Below are 23,696 nucleotides of genomic sequence, written 5' to 3'. Positions count from 1 at the left end.
GCCCGCCCGCGCCCGGAGCTGTCCCGGGGCCACCGGCCGGGCCGCTCGGCGGGGGCACCCCACGTCGACACCCCGCGTCTTCCGCTGCCACCGGCAGGACCGAGCCGGTGTGTCCATCAGGCCCAAAGGGACATTTCTTTAAAAGCTGAGCCGGGAGGGAGAGTTACATCTCACAGCAATTTTAGAAATATTTGTCATTTGTGAGGTTGTGAGGTGTTTGGTTTTTTATTTTGTTTTGTTTTGTTTTGTTTTGGATAAGCTTCGTCTACAAATAAGGACACACAGCCCCAATTTCGGATTTTTTTTAAACTAGCAAAATTTATCAGTTAAGAGAAGTCTCTGTCAGATTCTCACAATATCTGGCTATCGATGAAATGTAGAAATTCAGTGAAATGTATAAAAAGCTTAGAAATGAAACATTACTTAAGAATTACATTTGTAAATGGATGTTTTAATTATCCTTTAAAGCTATGAATATTGGGTTTTCACTGTATTATAATGTATGTTTTTACATGATGTTCTAGCATCCATGAAAGCCCAAACTTTACTTTGTTTTATCTGGGCAAAAATTAACCAAATGAGACATCAAATTCTGCAAACATTAATTGATAAAAGTTGCTATTAAAGCACACCTGAAATTAGGGAGGAGTGCTGTTGAATTAAATGGGAACATGGTTACCAAATGCAAATCTAGATTTTTTTTTTTCCTGCTATCTGAAAAATAAGAGTAATCCAAATTTGCCAGTTTCTTGATCTAGTTTGCATCTGACTTCTGAGCATAAATTGTAAGGATTTGGGTCTGGTGAGTCAGTGCAAAATTATTCAGTATGTGGCATTTACTACTCAGTCTTTTCTTACAGAATTGTGTAATTGAGAAATAAATTTCTTGCACATCATCCCAGGAGTAGCAAATAATGTAAATTGATAAAGAAAAGAAACAAGACAACAGTGGAATACCCAGCTGATACCAAGAGTTCAGTTCAAGTGAAGACAACCAGTTTTTTAGTTCTGTTTTAAAAATTTTACTTTAGTGGCCATCACTAGGCACTTGAATTCTGTAAACTGATTGGAAAGCTACATAAATATGCATCCTCTTCAGAAAGAAAAAACAGTTTTTTCCTTTTTGGTATGATTTGGTCAAGAAACAGTTTCAGGTCCAGTGTGGAAATAAAAAAAGCAAAAGTATGAAGATACAGTGGGACAGAGGATGCAAGTTCAAGCCCCTGCTCTAGTCAAACGACAGATGCAAACCCAAGTCTTTCATAGTCTAGTTAGTGCTCTTATTTTCAGACCAAGGCTAGCTCTTAAATGTGGATCATTTAATCATTTACAGAAAGCAAAAGAATCCAGACATTGAAAAAAAACTCATTAAGAAAAGGGACCTGGACCCAGGTTTTCTGTATTCTGCAGCTACCCTAAGCACCAAGTATGGAGTAAGTCTCTAGTGTCTGTCTTGTTCAGTAGAAACTAATTTGTATGCTCTCACAGAAATCTCCAGTAAAATTAAAAAAAAAAAAAAAAAAAAAGAAAAGGCAGTACCAAAAAAACCAAAAGGAAAATAAAATAGGGAGAATACCATATTGCTTCTTACTCTGGCAATTTCTTTCTCTGTACAGGCTGGAAGAAAACTACATTGTCTGTGAAGGAGTTTGTTTACCAAGATGCATCCTTTATGCACATTATTTAGACTTCTGCAGAAAAGAGAAGCTGGAACCTGCCTGTGCTGCAACTTTTGGGAAGGTAAGGAGTAAATGTCTTCATAATTTGTTAGCCTAAGTCTTTGACAGAATGACAATTTAGTACACCTGTGTCCAAATGCCTCTCAAATTCACATGTTTTCTACTGCTAACGTACATGGAACCAGACTAACTACACTGTTCGGTTTGAAGGGATTTCGTTACAGCACTTCAGAGGAAGGTGAAGCTGAAATTACCTTTGGTTTATTGTTCTTTTTTATTTTAAAAACGCATTGTCTCCAGGAGCTTTTTTTTTTTTTTTAATCTTTTTCCCTTCTTTTTTGGTGATGATGTTAATAGGGTACTTTCCACAAAACCAGATCTGACATGGAAGACACTTTTAATTATACTGAAGGCAGTGTAAAGTGAGATGTGACACAAGAACCAATACAAGAAAGAGAATAAAAATTAATAACACAAAGAGCTCCTGAATGAAAAACTGTCGATTCATCCTCTTTTCTACCCTTCCCTGAAATAAATTAATGAAATCAATTAGTGAAAGGGAGATGTGAACTCTCCAAATTAAATCGTGGCTAGTTAGTGAAACAGGAAACCAAAAATGCTTCAGGGATCATCTTTTTTTAAACACTGCTGAGCTAGTCATTGTTCATACATAGCAAAATGCATTAATTTAATTACATAATAATAATGGATTTAAAATCCAGTTCATAAAATGTTCACTTACTAATTTTTTCCTCATGAACTGGATATACTGAGAACGTGTATGTCTAATGTTCATTACACAGTTTCAGCATAAATGACGAAGACAACAGGGTTCTATTTAAACATTGTTTTGACAGTGGTCTCTCTATTAGATGTATCTATTAGATCTACCTCTATTACTGAATTACTTTTTTACTTAATAAACCTTTTGCATTGTTCTTTACAGGAAAAGTAGGATGCTTCTAGGGCACTAGTCTCAATCTCAGGAGTCCAGTGCCCAAATGTTTTGCTTGACTTGGATTAAATCACGTAACGTGAATTGTTTATGTGTGTGTAGCATAGAGCTAGTGTAGAGCTAGCAGAAACTTTCATAAGGTTTCAGTGGGCATGAATATGTTTAAGGCTGTCCAGCACTTTGATAGTGGACAACACAGAAATACCCATGAGGCAAATATTTATTTGCTTTAACCGTCAGGTCACACTTTTCACATAAAAAATCAGTTTATTTTTAGTTGTTTGTCGTTGAAAACAGAATAGCTAGAGGCCAGACCTTTCCCTGGTTCTGTTTGGATCTCTGAAGCAAAAGATACGGTTGTAATTTGGGGACCCAAATGAGACAGGATTCTGGAGAATAAAATGAGATTTTATGTTGTAGAAGTGAAAACGGAAAAGAAGAACAGATGGGAAGGAGCTTATGGGTTGGAAGTTTGGAGGTACACAGTGAGACGGACGAGGATGGAAGGATGCCTGCAGCGTAAAACATGCTTAATTGTTTCTGTTGTGACATAAATGTCATAAATATTTATTCACAGACTGCATTAGACCACATGTTTGCACTACAATTTTTTTCCATGAACAAATTGCTAAGTATGCCAGTGTTAGATATTAATACAGTTATTTTCTCTTTAGACCATTCGCCAGAAATTCCCTCTCCTTACCACAAGGCGGCTTGGAACAAGGGGTCACTCAAAGTAAGGCACAATTACCCGTGTATCCGCTTACAGAATACATTCTAGGAATGACATGTATTTCCGCGTCTCTGTCATAGATATTAATTGACAGGGGGGTCTATTCAGATGACAAGCTGCAAGTGATAACTTTCAGGTACATGGTGAAACTGATACAGAGTTTGAAAACATTACTGCAGGCATAACTTCTAAAATTAAACTGATTAAGCTTCTAGAATTTGTCATTATTTTTATAGAGCCATGCATTTGTTGCAAATATATGTCAAAATGCTATATATAAAAAACATTATATAATACATATATCTTTTTTACAGCTGTTCATCTTTCTATAAATAACATGCAATCTAACTGATTTTATTTGTATTTTTTAAAAATCTAATAACTTTCGTTGTGTTCGTAACAGCTTGGATTAATTTAAAGACACTAGAAAAACACATAGGCTTAAATTGAGAAGAAGGTGTACATCTGCTCTTTGTAGTGGGCAGTTTATAAAAACTCTGAAAAGTACACAACCCGTAGTGCAGTCATTTAATAAATAGTGTATCCAGTTGATTGGAATAGATCACAGATAATTGTATGTCACTTGTGGTGAAATCTGTTAAATCTGGTTCTGGCATTATGCTTTTGGCCATGATAAAGTTATAACTGTAGTGAACAGTGGTAAAAACATATTCCTTTGCATTCACCCTCCCTCCTATCTCCCGATATCAAGACTGCTGAGAAAGGACTGATGAATTGTACCCAATCTGATTTCATTTTTTAATAGGGGAATGCTTAAAGAAATTAAAAACTGTGGTGTATTTATGTAAGGAATGTAGACAAGTTAAAATAATTTAAGGTTTTGCTAGTGTCAAGCTATGAGTTAGGTAATTCTAAGAAACTTCTATGCCTGTTTGGGGAGTGACAAATACAACGGTTCTCTGCATTCCCTGAAACCAAGACTGGCTTTGAGCTTTTCTAAGTGTTGTGCTTTAAATTGTTATTTTGGTTTTTATCAATATCAGGTTTTAAAAAATATTTAAACCTAAATAGTGTGCCTATAGCATTCTACATAAAATAGGACTAGTTACATAATTTTGTTCATTTAAAGTAACTCTCTGAAAACTTAATGGTTTTCAGTCCCAAATCAAATTTATCTGTATATTTCTATTGATTTCGAAACAGGTGTTCCTGTAAATAAGACATTGTTGCGAGGAGCAAATTAGGATAGATATTGTGTCCAACTTTCTGTGTATACACAGAAATTAAACATTTGTTATTAATGCCTATCTTTTAGGAGATGCATGCCTTTTAATACGTGAGTAGCCCTAGGATTTTTCTCATGCTTAAAATTACAAATGTGTTTATGTCCTTAATAAGGTTCATAGAACCATCCTTGACTTATAGAAGAAAGCACAAAAAATTGATGGTTTACTGAAAGAAAACTAAAACCCAGAAAACTAGCAAAGAAACATTTTTGCTAAGGAATAAGATAGAAAACCAGAATACTGGTAGTAATAGAAGAAACTCAAACGTTCTGTTTGTTTGGGAAAAGTCTTTATTTTGAATGACTTAGCCTTGAAAGACAAAGTCTTTCAGTAATTTATAAGCAAAACTCAAAATGAATGGACACTGGAAAGGAAAACTACAAGACTGTGGTTTTTCTAAGTGCTTTGCAATATACTAGGAATGTCTGAAAGATACATTGTTTGCTTTTATAATTTTGGAGGGTTGTTTCATGTTGTTATGCTTGATTTTCTTCGTGCCTTAGAAATATAAGAAGTAGCTAGTTAATTCCACCTTAGTTTTGCTGAAGAATGCATAGAGATGTCATTTGTGGATTTTAGGCTTTGTTGCACTATAAACAAAGGTGAGGAAGAATTTAAATTCCAATTTTTTACATGACATTCTATTTCTTGATTATGTCTCAAGTATTTATTTTAAATAATCAAAAATAAAATCCAAAGGAAAGAAAGCCTGCATAGAATATTTTTCCTTTTTTTTTCAACAGGGAACAGTTCTTGCATAGTTTCTGACATGGTCTTACAAATTTGTAATCCATTAATTTTTTTCAGGAGAGAGTACACAATCTGAATTGTATAGAGGAAAGCTGGAACTGAAGTTAATTTCTCTTTCTGTAGATGACCTACTGATGCTGAATAGAAGGTTTTTGAGGAGAATTACTTTTAGAAAGGTTATTTATAGGGGAAAAGAGGGATTTAGTATATTGTCTGCTGTGGTAAAGTTCACCTATGGTTACAGGCATAAGCTGATGTAGAGTTAGTCATCTCTGCAGATGAACATTTGCTGCTGGTGTTGTGTTTAATTTTTTAGGACATCTGGCATACACAATCTGTGCAGGAATATCAGACAATCTACTAACTCATCAATGCCTTGGTTAAGTAAGTCTTAGTCAGGTTCATAACCTAACATATTTGGAGAATCACTTTCAAGTTACAATGAATGAAAGAATAGAAGTGGCAATACACGTCTCCCAAATGTTCATTGTATTTTTGAACTGACATATCTAATGAATTGATAAACAAGATTCAGTCAAGATCCAAACTTCCAAAATGTATCACATGTCTGCATATTGAAGCACAGTAGGTCAATGTCTATTAAGTAAAGGATTATGTTTCAAATCTAATTTTTGACATGGGAATTTAGCTACAAAATTAGTTGCACTGGGACATATGTCACTATATTCCCTTTTTCTCTAAGACATTTAACAGTATTAATACCTGGGCACAGAAATACCTCATGCCCATAATTTCTTCAGCAGATCTCGTATCCCTACTGACCTCGGTGGTATTATGTGCCATATTTTCATATGGATTAACTGTTCTTGAACAATTTCCTCCAACGGATGAGGCATCAGCAGGTTTTGTTTGAACATATGGCATTTGTTTCTCTTTTTTTTTTAGTCAGAATTTCCTCAGAGACTTTTCCTCTGCAATTCTTATTTCCACTAAGATACATTTACGTTTTCTTGCGCTGCAAAAAAGGACCTCAGAAGAGGCACAAGTGACGATATCTCCAGTTCAGAGACCGAATACAGCAGCAAGTAGTCGTAGAGAAGTGGCAATATAAATAATAATCTCTGATTATTTATTTGTTTATTTCTGATTATCTATTTATCTGTCTCTGATGTTGTGGATCATATTCCTGTCAGACTCACTGAGTAGCAAATTCATTTCTGCTTTCACCAGCTAGCAGGTAGCTACACAAATATAATTTAAAGAAGTATTTCCATTAAGTTAGTAAGCAAATTAATGAGCTGTTCATCAGTTTCAGTAAATTACTAGTTACCCTATGCTTTTATGACAACATGGACTCTAAATGTTGTAAGCTTTTTCTGTGTGGAATAAAGCTGGGTTAGTGGGACTGCTAGGAGGCAGTTCTTACCAGCGATTAAATCCTATTGTTTTAAGCATGGTAATGTAGTGACATTGTTTTATTTCTGTTGTTGCTATCGTAAATTCAATATAATGTTAGTAGGAGCAGTAATAGTACTAACTATTCCTGACAGTGATGTTTCGTGTGGCAGTATTGTCTAGGAGCTCTGATCATTGTCCAGGACTCTACTGAGCCAGATACTGCAAGAGCTTGGAAGGAAAAAGACAATTCCTCTCCAATGGAATCAATGTTCTTACGTTGCAAAGAAAAGCTAGCTCATAGACAGTAACGTATTGATAGAGCATGGCTGTGGTCAGAAGAAAGAAAAGAAAATCGGTTCCCTTTTCCGTCATCTTTAAGGTGACAGAAATTGTTTTTCTCCCACACCAAAACAAGGTCAAGCTCTTTCTAGCATTCTCATGAGCATGAATTGGGTCTGAGAAAGATCTGCTGCTCTAAGGTGCGGGATACGGATGCTGCTCTAAGGTGTGAGATAGATATACAAATGTTAGTTCCTCCTCTGATTCCAAGCAACATTTGTCCTCTCCAGTTCTGGGCAAAGGAGAGACTTAAAAATGGGTCTAACAAATCCTAGAACTTTGATCCTCAGAGTCAGAGTCTCTCTCTCTGCGTTTACATCCAACAACCCGTTTGTACAGAAGTGTCAATACAAAAACACTCATTTAAACATTTGGCCAAGGAGGTACAAAACCTTGGATACAATTTTGTTAACAAAGTTCATTCATCTCTCGTGCCTGTGCTAATCACTCCAGATGGCTGAATGCAGGGGAAGTTTTCCATATCCCTGCTGAGTGGGAGAAGACCCAGCACAATAAATATGGCAAACTGCTCTTAAATTAGTATTTCATAAGCAACAGTTGTCTGTGCAGCAGGTTCTGGATCCATCTTTTTGCATAGGTAATGTTGAACATGCTGTGGCCACTGCTAGAATTCAGTTATAATCTTCATGGTACACAAATTACCTGGAGCAGCCATTCGGGAAAATGTACATACTGCTCAGATGACACAGAAGACTGTTTGAGCTCAAGTTACAATTTAATTTCTTTGTAGACTTTGATCAATGATGAATCTTAGCTTTTATCCATCATGTCTGAAAACTATTATCTTATTTATTAGGAGTGATTTAGTGGGTTAATAAAACTGATATGGCAACTGGCCCTGTGATAACAAGTTATTGCAAGTCCCTGAACAACTTAAGCCTATCATTTCCTTATCAGCATCATTTGTGTCAGTGTATGCTAAAATCAGGGCTACTACTTGCGTAGGAACATATGTTACAACAAACCACTGAAATGAAAAGAGGAAAGCACTTCAGTTTGTTTAGTAAAAGGTTTGTTAAGAAACTTGAGAATAAGTTCCTTATGATTGCTGGTTTCATTTTAGTAATTGCACAATAGAAGGAAAACACATATATACTGTACATACACATAGAAATAGCATATGAAGAGACAGAAAGAGGGTACTTGAAATTGTAGGTTAGAGATGGTATCGATGTGTCTGGGATGGGTGTACTACTCTCAACAGGGAATCCAAAATAATCTCTTTAGCTAATGGCTTTAGCTTGTAAGAGAATAAAAATCTTTATACCTCATTACTCTGTGAAGTATTCCGGGCAGAGCTTGAAAAGTACAGAATATAATTTTTTTAATTGCTTTTGTGTTGTGACTGGAAAGCTGTATTTTTTAGAACTAAAAATTGAACTACAGAAATCACTGAGTGAAGTTAAAATAATAACTGCTATTCCTTTAAGGCATACTGAGTAGGTACTTAAAATATCTGTTCTCCATATAGTAAAATGTGGCAATGGTAAATTCTGATATCTTGGGGCATTCTAGAGCAGGGACAAGTATTTTTGCCTACCACTGGAAACCTGGGAATCCAAATCATGCAAGAGTGCCAATTTCTAGCCCAAATATGTTAATATTGAATTAGATATTGAATAATCAAGATACTGAATCCTAACTTTGTAAAGAGCAATACTTTTCCTTGACCTCTGACCCACTCCAACTTTAGCAAGAGGAAATTCCGAATTTGCGGTGAAAGTGTGAAGTTTTATTTTTAGAATTTAAAAAATGGCATGTGATTGAAACTGGGAGATTTAGGGTGTTGGAATGAGATGTGGGCAACTGCTTGCTTACATGACCAATGACAAATGTGCAGGTAACATTGTTAAAGAGGCAGTCACAGCTCTATTGTGTTTTTCATCCTGTCAAGACTAAGTAAATGCTGTTAGGTCAAAGAATCCATACATCTATATTTTCAATACCTCTTCTGTCATGTCTAGAATTATTTCATATTCATGAAAGAAGAAAAAATGTTCATGGTTTTAGCATTTGTGTCAGAACTCTGTCAAATATTAGGAATTTCCAGACCCAGGTCTTTGGCCCAAGTCTATCTGTTTAATGCTACTAAACCAGAAGTGCTGGTTGAAAACTTTCAGGACTTTAATTCACAACACAGGTGACACAATACTGTATGTGAAATGGAGGACAACTGTCTAGCATTGTGAAGTTTAGTGAAAGGTCCCGTTGGCATCCTAAACCACTTTGAGGTGTCACTTTGCTTTGATCAGCCAGCTCTGACTTTAATGGATAAAAAGGGAACTGTTATGAGAAGGCGGTCTTATGTCTGAGCTTCTGAGTATTAACAGGTATTTTAAAATGGTCAGTTCACCACATCACCATCCCTCAGAAAAATACACTTAAGAGGCAAGAAAACTAAGTGGTATTATGTAGACTCATCAGTTTCAAACAAAGAGTAAAAACTACGATGTTTAGCAGCAGCCACTTTCTGTCATGTTTCTTGACTGTAAAATCCTGAATGCATGCAACAGACTGTCCAGAAGGAGAATGACTGTTTCAGCTGAGATTTTCAAAGCTACATAGGCTAAGCAAATATATCATCCTAATGAACGTTTTCTTAAATATCATTTGTATCTAATGCCTTTAGTCAGCTTTGTAAAGATAAAGCATTTGAAGGGTTTGTTCTTATCTGTGAGTGTCCCATACAAGAACAAACAGTAAGATTGTGATTTTTTTTATAATGGGTGTCACCAGGAACAGCAGAGATGAGCTGAAAACTTTTGGTTATGTGTTCTATAAACTATTTGTTGAGGGGTTTGTGTCTTAAGAGTGCATTTCTTCAAGCTTTTGAGAAGTTTCAGTGAAATTAGTGCAATGTGTTGCAAAGCTAATACCCCTGTGTTAGGCTTGGTTTATGTGCCAGATGCTTGAACTGCAAGTGTTCCTTTGAAGCAGTTCAGTTAAACCAGCTGCCGTGGTGTTTTCAAGCTACCTTTAGTAAAAAAAAGAAATGATCCCGAGAATACTGTCCATGACATTCTTAGACAAACACAATCAGTTTTAAAATCTGTTAAGTGGAATTTATAGGACAGGGCCTATCACCTTTGACAGATGAACTCAAGCAAACTTTGCTATGACTGGTAAAGAAATAGCTGCCCCCAGCTTGCTCTCCTGCCCTTCTCCTGAAGGTCACTTCTTTTGTAGCAAAATCAGTGGAAAGCAGTAAGTATCTTCTGCATAGCCAGTTCTCGTAGCACCAACCCGCCCTCTTTAGTCTCTTTGGTTAAGGTGTTTGGCTCAGCATTGCAGAGGCTGAGCAATAGATATGTCTCCTTCCTTGAGCTCTGTTTGCGAGCAGTAATCTCCAGGAGGGCAGCAACGGAGAAAAAAAATGTGTATGAAAACTGCTTAAGCAGCTAAATAATTCAGCAGAGTTGCTCAGCCTACAACCTGAGAGAAGAATGAATGAATGACATGTTAGCATATTTAGTCATAGGAGGCTGAACAGTAATTTGTAGGGTACACTGGCAAGTTATTTTCAACTGAAGAGTGCTCTGTGGGACTGTCTAAATATAGCAGTGGTAAGCCTGATAAAATAAACCTGGTAGATCAAACCCAGCATACTTTCAACAAAGTAAAATGAAAGAGAATATACATTAGGGAAAGGGGACGTAACATGTTTCTAGGAGATTTGCTGTTCCAGCTACATTCTTGTAAGAGAGAAAGTGTTTTAAAGAAGATCGTAGCCTTGAATTTTGGGTCGAATCATGACAATACTGTTTTCTATGAGACCAGATTTTGTTCCATGTCAGTGAAAGGATTTGGTAGACGCTGTTAAGAAAAGTTTTCAGAAAGCATTGAAAATCAATTTGGTAGGTTCCTTTACTTGACACGCTACTCATAAACACTCCTCTTTTTTTTCCCATAGGTATCACTATTATGGAATTGGCATTAAAGAAAGCAGTGCATACTACCATTCTGTGTATTCTGGAAAAGGCTTAACCAGGTACAATAACATAACTGCTGAGACTTAGTGAAGGTCTAATGTTAACCTTCCCTTAGGAGGGTATTTGTAGGATGCTATTTTTTGTTGATACCACAACTTGTATTGCTGCATATCTCAATGTTTGCCATTCCTAGATTTAAGTGGCAGTTTGCTCCCTAAAGACATTGATTTTGTTTTAAGAGGTTGATCTAAATATTTTGCTAGTGTCTTCCAGTGTGGCCCCACTGCAGTCAGTATAGAGCTGCATCAACTTAGGCCAGCAGAGGATTTGTTCAAGTTCGTGTGAGGCAGTTTTCCAGAACACTTGTCTCATTTTGTTTGCTTGTGTGTCACCCTCTGAGTTCTTTCCGCAAGACAGCTTGCCATTATGAAACGTCTGGAGAATGGTGTGAAGCTGGCACCTGTGGGCAGGAGGGAGGGTTCAGTGTAGATTAATATTTACAGGTCTTCTGACTGGCTAATATCAGTTTAAACCTAACCCAGGAAGCTCTAATTATATTTATTTAAGGGACAGCTAGCAGGATCAATATGTTACGATAGCTGCCTGTTGGTTTGCCAAAGATTAATAGTTCATAAAACAAATGTCTCTGTTCACATATGGCTTGAATGACGGCTTTCATTGTCTATGGCCTTATACCTGTATAAGTGGGGACTCTGAGAAAGGAAAGGAATAAATGAGTTCATAATCACACATAGAAAATTCAACTGCTGGCAAATTTAGGTTATATCAAAAGACCCTTTTTCCAAACAACAGGGCAAGTATAAAAATTGAGGTTAATGTTGCCAATGATGCTTAGAAAGAGGGATCTCTCCACTGCAGGACTTAATGTATAATAGACCGGAATATGCCATTTCCAGTATTTATGCAGAGGTGTTGCTGATACACAGTGACGTGAGGTTCCTTCATAATACAGAATTATCTTGAACAAATTGCTCATTTAATTGATGAAAACACAGTTATTTTCACTTAAGGGAATATAATCACTCTTAGTCCTCAGCTTTGTGTCAGCCAGTGTTCTTTCTATGCAAAGCTCTGTCTTGCACAGTCTAGCAGCAATGAATACAAATAAAGTGGAGGTTCTGCAAAATTCCTCCTGGCTGAATTTCCAGTGGCATATGTTCACATAAAGATGCCATAGGTATTCTCTAAGATTTTTCAAGACTACTCACTAGATTCACTAGATTCACTGGTTAGGAACCTTTTCTTTGTGATAGGGCTGTGCTGTCATGTAGGAGATGTTGAATTTTCAGGGTACAGCAGTCAAACTGCCTCCCTAGCTGATTTAGGACAGAAGCTCAAATGCTGACTTTGCACAGTCTAGGCCGTCATCGTGGTTGGATTTGTCTATGCAAAGAGAATGACGCAGCAGCCTGCGGTTAAGAACAAATTTCTAGGTAAGGAAAGAGTTAAGCAGTGTAGAGATTCAAAATTGAGAGTGAATGTCCCAGTTGCTGGCTGCTGAATATAATGATCAGTCTTAAAATCTGTCCTTTGTCTGATATCTGTTCTAGGGGATCAACTGTAAAAATGGTTCCTGGAACAAGCTTGGGGCAGAAGTAGGCAGGGAAGATATGTGGGTTGATAGTAGTGTCAGATCATAGAATCATAGAATACCAGGTCAAAAGGGACCTCTGAAGGATCATCTGGTCCAACCTTTCTTGGTAAAAGCATGATCTAGACAAGATGGCCCAGCATCCTGTCTGGATGAATCTTAAAAGTGTTCGGTGTTGGGGAATCCACCACTTTCCTGGGGATATTATTCCAATGGCTGACTGTTCTCATTGTGAAAAATTTTCCTCTTGTGTTTAATTAGAATCTCCCCAGGAGTAACTTGTACCCATTACCCTTTGTCTTTTCCGTGTGACTTCTTGCAAAAAGGGAGTCTCCATCTTCTTTGTAGACACCCTTTAAATACTGGAACATGGTGATAACATCTCTCCTAAGCCTTCTTTTCTCAAGGCTGAACAAACCCAGTTCTCTCAGCCTTTCCTCATATGGCAGGCTTCCCAGTCCTTTGATCATCTTTGTGACCCTTCTCTGGACCCTCTCCAGCCTGTCCACATCTTTTTTGTATAGCAGGGACCAAAACTGAATACAGTATTCCAGGCGTGGCCTCAAAAATGCTGCGTAGAATGGGATAATGACTTCATCATCTCTGACAGTGATGTCCTTGTTGATGCAACCTAGCATCCAGTTGACTTTCCTTGCAGTGGTAGCACGCTGTTCATTCATATTGAGCTGCTTGTCCACCAGGACCCCCAGGTCACTTCCCACAGAGCTGCTCCCCAGCCGGGTAAATCCCAACCTGTGCTGCACTACTGGATTGTGTTTTCCCAGACACAAGACCTTACACTTGTCTGTTGAACTTCATAAGGTTCTTGTTAGTCCACCCTTCCAGCCTATCCAGGTCTTCCTGCAGGGTGACTCTCCCTTCTGAAGTGTCCACTTCCCCACTCAGTTTGGTATCATCAGCAAACTTCATCAGGGTACACTCAATCCCATCATCCAGATCACTTATCAAGTTATTGAACAGTGTTGGGCCCAATGTCGCTCCCTGAGGGACCTCACTTCGGACAGGTTTCCAGTTTGAAAAGGAGCTATTTACCACCACCCTCTGGGTGTGGCCTGACAGCCAGTTCCCCACCACTGCACAGACCACTTGTCCAGACCATAGCCCACCAGTGTTTCTAGGAGGAGACCGTGTGTCAAGGCTTGGAGAAATCCAGGTAGGCAATGTCACACCGTGCCCATGCACAAATGCAGGCATATAGAGGCCTTTACCACAAGGCTTGCATGTTAGGTGGCAGCTGGTCAAAAGGTTAGAAGGGGCAGTGGGCCTCAGCTTAGTGGCCTAAATACAGGCCTCTACTGCCATTTCAGATTTAATTGGCATTCATGTATTGACATCTGGGTAACTGAGCTGAGTACAATAGTCCTTAAATGCAGGGTTGTAGATGCCCAAATCCTTAAATTCCACTGTAAATTTGACCTCCTGGTTCCTTTAAATATCAAGCCTTGCACTGTGAAAGGACTACATCTAACACAAAAAATCATTAGTATCCACAGCACTGTGTGAAGGATACCTTTAGCTAGCGACTCTGGAGGAGCACTGCTAGCAGATGCTGCCTCGTGTTTCTACTGTACATTCTGTGCACGTTTTGCTGCACAGTCTGTAACAAATACATCCAGCTGTGAAGCTATTTAGTTCCATGTTATAATCAATGGAGTGATGCCTTCTTTCATACTCATCTATCGACAACCAAGGGAACTCTATAGGTAACATATGCTGGATCATCACATGATGGGAACTGTAAGGTGCCTGGGCAAGAGGAATTCCACAGCTGCTAAGCTTCTAGTTTTCTGTCCTGCCAGCAGAGCATCTCAACAGCATGAAATCACAGTATTGCTGCTAATAATTATAAGACTTCAAGTTGCCCACAGTATCATATCAGTTGTTAGCTAGCAGAACAGGAAATAACAATAATCAAACAATGTTTCTCATTATACGGATCCATTAGAACCTCTATCATTACACATTCTCTAGCTTAGTTGTTATAATTTAAAATGTGTGCTTTCTAATTTCTGTGCTGGAGTTGCCTGATAGTCCAATGACTTCACTGGGAATCTCTGAACTGGAGTCTTAATAGAACATTCACTGTACTGCAATACATTTTTTGATAGTTAATGAATCTGATCTCAGAAATGCATTTCACCTGCATCAAAATAATACTGTAGTGAAAAAGAATGGAAAATCACTATGATTTCTTCATTTTCCTGAGAAGTATAAATTCTACGTATATTTTTTCTACTCTGAATTTACTTAGCTTTATCAAAACCTTTATATCCTGGTAAAGACCTTATGGACTTGCACTTACGCTGCCCTTTTGATATCAGTGGAGTTGCAAAGATGCAAAGAAAAAACTGAAACTGGTTTTATACTCTACTGTTTGGTCAATAATCTGAATCGTCATGTTTTGGAAGACATCAGTAAGTTTCCTGATATCCTCAGGCACTTGCAAACCAATGGAAGAAGTTAAGAAAAAATCATGATTTTGATTATAGTCACATTTGGAGAAATGTGATAATTTTTCTAATTGATGTATTTTTTATATATATGTATACACAAATTCTAAAAATGTTCTTCTTATGAAAAACTAATCAAATGTGTTTATTTTCAAAGGTTCTCTGGAAGCAAGTTAAAGAATGAGGTAAGTGTTGTAGTCCGTTTCCTTTTGCTTCTGCTGTAATCTAAATATTATGTGATCTGTGGCTTTCTTCACATTGATTTCTTTGAAAATTACAATATTTTTCATTAAAGATTAGGCCTGCATAACCAATTTTCATTAAGATGAGTATTTGCTCTTCTAAACATTCTGAGGAAAATAAGATTGGAAAGCACCTTCTGGGATTCCTGTTCCAATCCAGTTACCCATAACCACAGAGGTTCATAATGGACCCTCGTAAGCAAAGGATCAAGCTCTAGCTTAATCTTTTGCATCCGTTACCTTTGCAGGAGGAATTTTTCAGAATCTCATTTGTCTGAATGGAAGTCAAAAGATTATTTCTAATAAACTGAATCTTATACCTCCTGGTCAGGATTGTCTTTCTCTGTGTTTTGCTCTTTGTCACATTTTCCTGTGATATGTCTTGTTACTGCTTTTGCTTGCTAGATGGAACAGGCAGCAGCTTTCAGTCACTTCTGACAGCCTTGTAGTTTTTCACTGTACTTATTCTGATTTGAATATCTTTATAGAAAAAAAATCATAAAGTCCTGTAAATGGCATGTCTCCGATTCCTATTGCAAATATCCCTTCTGATGAACCCTAGAACTGTGTTTGGTTTTTGGTTGTGGTTGTTGTTTGTTTTTGGTTTTTTTTACATAAGTAACCTACATTTTCATTATTGTATACTGTGGTATCGTCACTGTCATTCTGGTCAGATTTATACTAGAAAATCATGGATTATTGCACATTAATGGTTCAGGATTGCTCCCAGGATTGTTCTTTGGCACTGAGTTCAACTGGCATGGAATAGCCTGCGTCCATATTATTAAACTCCTAATCCTGCAGAACAACATAGGCACATCTCAGCCACACTGCCACGGCGAAAAGCTCCTAGCATGCAGTAACTGTTGAAGCATGACTAGGAATTGTTTGGGAGACTGCTAATTGGCATGGGCCGAAAGAATGCCAGGGGCCATTCTGAATAATACTGTTCTAGTATTGTCTAGGAACATCTCCTGACACCATTTAATTTACCAGACCAAATATACCCTCTGTGATCTTCTGATACACAGCAAGTGTTTCTCCTTTTTCATTTCCAGATAAGCAACTCCTAGCTGATAGCAGAAATTCTTATTGGTCCCTGAGAGTGTAGCTTCGCTCTATTGATTTTCATCCCTTTTATTGCCATTATCTCAAAGCCATCCAGATCTTTCTAAGTGACCTCTTGGTCTTCCTCTTTATTGATGATTTCATTAGCTCATATCACCAAATTTACTCTATGAAATGTTTAACGAGATCAGCCCCAAGTCTGATCTTTGAGAAACTTCACTTCAGTCCCTTTTCAACCCAGTAGTTTCCCTGTCAACACAACTTGTTAGCATTTCAACTGGAGTCAGTTTCTTAAACATTTTACATTCTTGTACTAATCCCCATTATTACCAGCATAACTAATAATTTCCCATAGTGACACCACGTCAAGTATTTTAGTGAGGTTCAGATAGATTAGATCTGCTCTGTTTTCCCTGTTCAGATAATCAGCTATCTTATATAAAAAAAAAAAAGATAGTGCTATGCCATAGAATATTCCCAACATATCCAAGGATTCATGAGAACTGCTACAGAAGTAATTTTTTCAGAGTTTTGAGATGGAAAATTTCTGGTTCCCTTGGCATAAAAGAATGCACATTGACTTCCATCTCTGATGTGGCTTTCACAGTCTGTTTGCAAATTGACCGTCCCATAAACCTGTCTTGTTTCTGCCCCAAAGTTCAATACCTTGGTCCTCCCAAAAAAAGAATCACAGAGAAGTTGGTGGAAATAAGTGAGAAAGGAAACATCAGTATGAGTTTTGGTTGTCTGTCTCTGTGTTGTCTGAAATTATTCAGGCAGGTCTTAAAAGAAAAAAAAACAGCTTTCATGGTCAAAACTGAATATTAACAATCTCCACCTACTGAAAATGTGTCAGCATACTTTCCATTAAAGTGAACAGGTAATATATCCTTATTCATTTGCTTGAAAGTACATGCAATTAGGTATTCCAGATAGATTTACAATGGTTGCATAAGGTGTAATTCTCAGTAGGAACATAAAGACATTGAAAAGATGTTGAAGCACTGATTGTCTAAATATACTGAGTAAATGGCATTTGAATGAACACTTATTGAGTTCCAGGGACACTGTTTACTTCTGGTATGTTTTATCACATTTTCTAGTATTCTCTCTGTAGGGGGAGATATCAGCAAATTCTTTTATCTAAACCAGTTAGCACACCATTAGAGTCTGCATGGTTAATTAGGCAGATAATATTACTGTCATTATCTTAATGTTAAATAGCCATTAGAAACAGATGGCATTAAATTGAAAGGGCAAGTGGCTGTGGGTTAAAATATTAAGCCTAGAAGTGAGGCACAGTCGTGTAACTCCATTAGCAAGGTAAAAAACACTGTAGATTATCTTCTCTTAAACCTCCCACCACCATCACTGCCTTCTTTTAAATGAACTAATCCCCTTTAATGAGAGCTTTTGATATATTTCATGGGTAATTGTATAATAAAATAATTGATATTACTCCTGTTATTAAAAAAAAATGAAAGCTACTCATAGGCAATTGTAAAACTGCAAAAGTATTGACACAAAGAAGTATTAAAGTTTCTAAGTTTTCTCTAATTTCTTTGACTTAGAGCTTTATATGTATTTGGATAGTAGATAGCTCTGGCAAAGTGTGTTTACATAATGTATGCTTTAATTTCTTGTTGTCTGTTTTGGCAGACATATCACCCTATAAAAACGGGGGTAGATATATAGTGAATGAGTCAGTTACAGCTATAGTTTTCTGAATTCAGTATTTGAGAGAATTTCACTTGAAACTGTCTTCCGACTGGCAAGTCAACATTTGTAGGAAAATACTCCCTTTTGCACACTTTTACACTATATGTTACACTATATGCCTACTATTCCTACTTCAGTGAAATTTGACTGTGTGTAAAGGGGTAGGAAGAGGCCATTTCAAACACTTTTCAAATGCCTAGTGTATAGTTGTAAATTCCATCAGTTAGTACAAAGGGAACCCACACAGAAATAATGGACTCACTGCAGGAATATGCAGAAGGCCTGCTCAAGGCTCCGTACACTGCCTTAACAGAAGGACTAGGTGGACTAAAATGGGACAAAGGGTTTCAGCCAAATAACCTTCTCTAGGCTTGAATGCAATCAAGTGATTTTAAGTACAATTCAGTCAGTAAGGACAGCATCATAATATAGATTTTATTACTTCTCCTGAGGATGAGAGTTTCATCTTAATTATTATCATTTGAGAGCTTAATAAGCATAATGCAGTGTGCATTATAAATGTAAGCATAGTAACACTGTATTACTACAGAATGTTACTGCTCAGCTTTACTGAGAAGTAGCCTAAATCATATTTTGTGAGAGTATTGTGGCAGGAATCTAAACAAGGGCTGATTTATCATATATTGCTTCATGCTCAGTATCCACATATATGAGGCTACTTGTTGTTTTGTCCTTCAACTCCATCTTTCAAAAGGCTAGTATCTAATATTATTCAAGATCTTTTCTCAGTCTGTAACTAGTACAAGATATGTCTATGATATTTCAGATGTCACAAACTAAAGAGGCTTAAGAACTCTTAATAACTTCAGGGAGCTCTCAGATCAGCAGAATTTAATATAATGCAGGATAAATTTATTTTGTCTCCAGGTCAGCATTGACTGTGTCTCAACAAAGTAACTGGAGAACACTAAACAGCTGGGAATATCATTCTTATTGAGATATGAAACGGTGATCTTATTAACAGATGCCTTTTTTGTTGCTGAAGCATTAGCATGAGAAAAATTGTTTATTGCCTTCCTGTAAGTCCCTTTGAAACTGTATTTCCTCTTTCCAGGCTCAGCCTGTGACCCCCGACTTGGAACTTTGGGACTGAGCTTCTGTGTAGGATTTTTTAGATTGTGTAGACCTATGGCTGTATGTGACTGTGCTAAGGGGTGTAGTTTTATTCTTCCCTTTTGGACAAAAGCAAAATGCTCCAAAAATATTCACAGAACAAGGTCTAGTCTCTCTAAGGTGAATGGCCAAACTCTCAGCTGTTTCAACAGAGCAGGAAGAAGCCAGCTAAAATCAGTGGCATGCCGCAGGAGAGCATGCAGCTCTCCTACAAAGCTCTTGGTACATGTGTTTATGTGCATATTGATTTTAATACAGTAGGACACAGAACTGGAAGATATTTTCTGGTCCTTCATGACAAGTCTGCCAAAATCACAGAGAGCTATATAATGAATACATAGTTCAGAAGTGTCCATAGACCTTACATAACATGACATCCATAATGCTATAAAATATAGTCAAACTTTATGATAAACTAAAATAGTGATTACCATAGTAAAGCAGCAGAAATCACTATTGCTGTGCTATCAGAGCAGGAAGAAAGAAAGGGAGAACGATAATATCACCAGTACCCTAGATCCTTGCACTAAAAAGATACCTATTAAATAAAACTTATGCTCTTCCCTCAGTCCATACTGTAGAGGAGAGCAACAGTCTGTATTCCACTTTAGTTTTTAAACACAGTTTAACTTCCAAGTTTGTAGAATTCCATTAAGTAACGTAGCTCAAAGACTGTGTGATTCTGAAAACTGTATTTGGTGGAGTTTAGATCTAGGCACATATTAAATTACCTTCTTGAGCTGGAATCTAGATTTGGGTAAGCATCAGTATTTTGGAAGGGTTATCTGAAAGTAAATATTCTGAAATGTTGACAATATACAAGTTCAGCATGAATTTTTGGTTTTGGTTAAATCTATATTAGCCATTTAAATGTTCCTGGTTTTCACTTCCCTTTCAGGGTGGTTTCACTCGTAAATACTCTCTGAGTTCTAAAACTGGAACTCTCCTCCCAGAGTTTCCAAGTGCTCAACACCTTTTGCTTCAAGCGTGCATTTCTAAAGACAAGGTAAAGTGTGAGCTACTTCTCTTCTGACCTACAGATCAAAAATTGACAAAGAATGTTTCTTCATATCTTAGCCTTTGAGGTATTGACATGAAAGAGCCAGAAATGTCCATAATCAAACAGAGGTGACTGATTTATAGAGGGGGCAAACCTTTACTAACACCGATTAACCGGCTTTCCACTGGAAAGGTGGTTGAATTATTTACCTATTAACTGACCTAGTATTTTACAAACTGATGGTATGTAAGATGGGGAGAGCAAGACAAACAACTGAGAGTTGTATTCGTTCCAAATGCCTTTGGATTTAGGGTAAATTTTGTTCTGATTAGATCAGAACAAATAATTCCCAACAAATAATTAGATGAATTATACTCTTTCATTAATTGTTTGAAAAGATAGTGTGAAAATCTGAGCATATGGGGTTTTTTAAAATCATATTCCTCAAATCAATAGTCAGTGTTGCTCATCCTCAGGGTAGCTGTTCAGTTAGAAGTATTGCTGGCATGTGTTTTGTGTGTTTGATTGCTTGCCGGTGTGTTACGTCGGTGTTGCTTCTGGTCCTGTTACAGACTGCTACATCCCTGAACTGTGCTAGGAATCTTTTGGTACACATTGTGAACTCTCCAGTTTAGTCTCTAGTATGGGTCATGATGGTGGCTGTCTTGAGATATGTTGCTTTAAAGCTTTTTGTTTTATGAGCCCTTTCTCTTAAGTTTGTTCTGTGAAAGTAGTGAAGTCTAGGATTCCTGTTGGTGAGGAGCTAAACCAAAGGATCTGTCTGCAGTAAAGAGATCTTAGCTGGAAATCTTACAGTTCCTGAAGAAAGTCCAAGAACTCAGCAGTGTGCATCACCTGCTGCTATGGTCTTCATCAGTGAATTGACATCTCTCATATATACAGCATTCTCATAACATGTAAATCTGAAGAGCATCCTTGCAGACCCAACAGCAGTGTAAGCAAAACTGAATTTTACCACTTAAACAGTGAAGAAAAAGATGCAAGTAATTTTCTCTTCAGTCTTGGGTCAGCAGCATGAAATTCCTCTGATGTTGGGACCAGATGATGGGAGGGGCCAGCAGGGCTTTGTGGGTGACTCTGTCTGGGGACAGACTCATGGAGTTATGAGAAGATGGTGGGAAGAGAGATTGATTTCTGTGTGTCTCCCTCTCTCTCTTTCCTTGCTGCACTTTCCTCATTCCTTGTTCCCTTATTTCCTATTTTCTTCCCTTACTGTGTTTCCCCTCCTTCAGCTTGTCTGACCAAAGGTTATTGAACCTAAGATATTTAGGTACTCTGTTGAAGAAAGCCCATACATGAATCTTGACTCCTGCATTCAACTCCTAAGAAATTGCATGCAACTGAAATCTCTGTGGTGTCCATAAATGTAGCAATCTGCACTAAAATAGATTGATATTTTCTGCATTTTATGCTTCTGAAGAAGACTTACCCAAACTTTAAGCTTCCATCAATCCCTTCCAAGAAAAAACTCTTTAAAATGTTCTTGAATCTTACCCTTTGCCATTGTTTTTCAAAGATATGTAGTTACAGCAAGATCCATTTTCAAAGAAATTTGTATACTAAACCTGTTGAAACAAGGTGGTACTAGGTTCATTTTAAACCTGATATTGGTTTGCTGGAGAAGTTCACAAGCTGTAACAAACTTCCTGTGATTCTGGACCACAAGGATGGTTTTGTTTGCGTTTTTCTTTCCTTAAAATACCTTACAAAATTATTGTTTTCTAATTTGCTACAAATTTAAAAATATGCTACCATTTTTTCCAAAGTGTTGTAATACATTTGCACAGTTATTAAAATAAGGGAACACTCCACTCAGATAAATTAGCCTGATGAGATGAAAGGGAATTCTACTTTTTAAAGTTCAGTTCGTGTAAGGCAGTGATTAAACTTTGACCAAATGGCTGGCAGCTATTTTCTCATTTGTCCAACTAGATGATGTTTCAGAACACTCATAGACGCCTATAGTAGCCTAATGATTAACTTGCACTACTCTTTGGGATTAATCTTAGCTTCAGAAGGGTGAATTTACTTTACCATCTGACTGGCTAATCTACCTATTGCCTTATTTTGATATCTACATTTTCAGTGTATATAGAGTCAGATGTTACATTTCTGACAACAGCATTGAGACTTAAAGATGTCAGTAAAAACTAGAGATGAGTGACCTCCTCATCACTTCTGAATATACAGACTGCCTGTTTTTTAATATGCATTGTAATACAGTTTATATTCTATATTTAAATACTAGTTACAGAAAGCAGAAACCAAAATCACTATAGCAGTAGAGAGCTAAGAAACTCTGTTTAATCTTTCTTTCTCCCAAAATAGGTAGATACTCTTATCATGATGTACAAAACACACTGTCAATGTGTCCTTGACAATGCAATTAATGGGAACTTTGAAGAGGTAAGGTTGTTTGAACACACATTCTCTGTATATATGCACAGGGAGCCAAGAAAGCATTATTTATGTCCATGAATCTGGTTTCTACTCCTTTAGATTCAGCATTTCTTATTACATTTTTGGCAAGGAATGCCTGACCATCTTCTTCCCCTGCTTGAAAATCCCATCATCGTTGACATCTTCTGTGTTTGTGACTCCATACTGTATAAGGTAAGTTAAGCATTTAGTTACATGGATAATCTCAACCACATTACAGCTTTTGCTTGTGTGAAAACAGTGTTGAAGTCAGAATAGCAGGATGCCATGACTGCTTTCTGCCTCTTACCTGTGTAAATCAGCAAGGATTCCACAGAAATCAAGAACATAAAACTGGCACATGTAAGAACTGAACTCCAGCCTCAGCTCTGCTGCACACTTCATGTCTGACTACAGGCAGCACATTAATTGTGAAATCTTGATCTACTTGCTTGAATGTAGCTAAAAGAAATGCTTATGTGTTTAACTGACAAAGATGACTCCAAGTTAAGCCTGGATGAAAACTGAAGCCTTGTTTTTACTTAACAGATTATTGCAATTTTTACCATCAAAGAGAGTCTGTGGCAGATCAGGGAGGTGATTCCACATGTGAATCTGCTACTCAAAGGTTATGTCAAGCCTTGGTTTAATGTTACAGAGCTGGAACAATAACTGGGTTAGATATTCCTGCCTCTCCTGCCTGCTACACTTCACTTCTGTTCCTGTGCTGCTAGATGTACCAGCAAAACTGCTGCACTCTGAACTGGCTTGGGTTTAAAAAATGAAAAATCTAAGGACCATTTGTTTTGCAGAGTTTTTGTGCCATGTGAGTTCTTTGACTAATTCACAGCATGATCACACAAACAGATGAAACTAAATGAAACTAAGGAGTATTGCAACATCAGGATTAAGTGATAGACCACTGGGGAACACATAAAAAAAGGAATGCCACCAAAGTTTCCTGAGTGTTTAATTTGGAAAATCAGATCAGAACATTAT

The 23,696-nt window shown here is 37.3% G+C and overlaps 1 protein-coding gene across 1 annotated transcript in view; it reads left to right on the top strand.

Annotated features, from left to right (window-relative positions):
- Positions 1–1,567: 1,567 nt before the first annotated feature.
- Positions 1,568–23,696, top strand: part of RFX6 (regulatory factor X, 6) — a gene marked incomplete at its 5' end in the record, with an annotated part of 35,568 nt that continues 13,439 nt past the window's right edge. Inside the window, 7 exons of the mRNA XM_010073656.1 lie at positions 1,568–1,740; positions 3,309–3,370; positions 10,994–11,071; positions 15,253–15,280; positions 20,157–20,264; positions 22,608–22,685; positions 22,779–22,892. Coding sequence (XP_010071958.1) covers positions 1,568–1,740; positions 3,309–3,370; positions 10,994–11,071; positions 15,253–15,280; positions 20,157–20,264; positions 22,608–22,685; positions 22,779–22,892 — 641 coding nt within the window. The remainder of the gene's footprint in view (positions 1,741–3,308; positions 3,371–10,993; positions 11,072–15,252; positions 15,281–20,156; positions 20,265–22,607; positions 22,686–22,778; positions 22,893–23,696) is intronic.

The sequence above is a fragment of the Pterocles gutturalis genome, unplaced genomic scaffold (assembly GCF_000699245.1).
Source record: "Pterocles gutturalis isolate BGI_N339 unplaced genomic scaffold, ASM69924v1 scaffold30307, whole genome shotgun sequence".
Taxonomy (NCBI): Eukaryota; Metazoa; Chordata; class Aves; order Pterocliformes; family Pteroclidae; genus Pterocles; species Pterocles gutturalis.
Note: the sequence above shows the minus strand (reverse complement) of the source record. Positions and strands in the feature narration are given on the sequence as shown.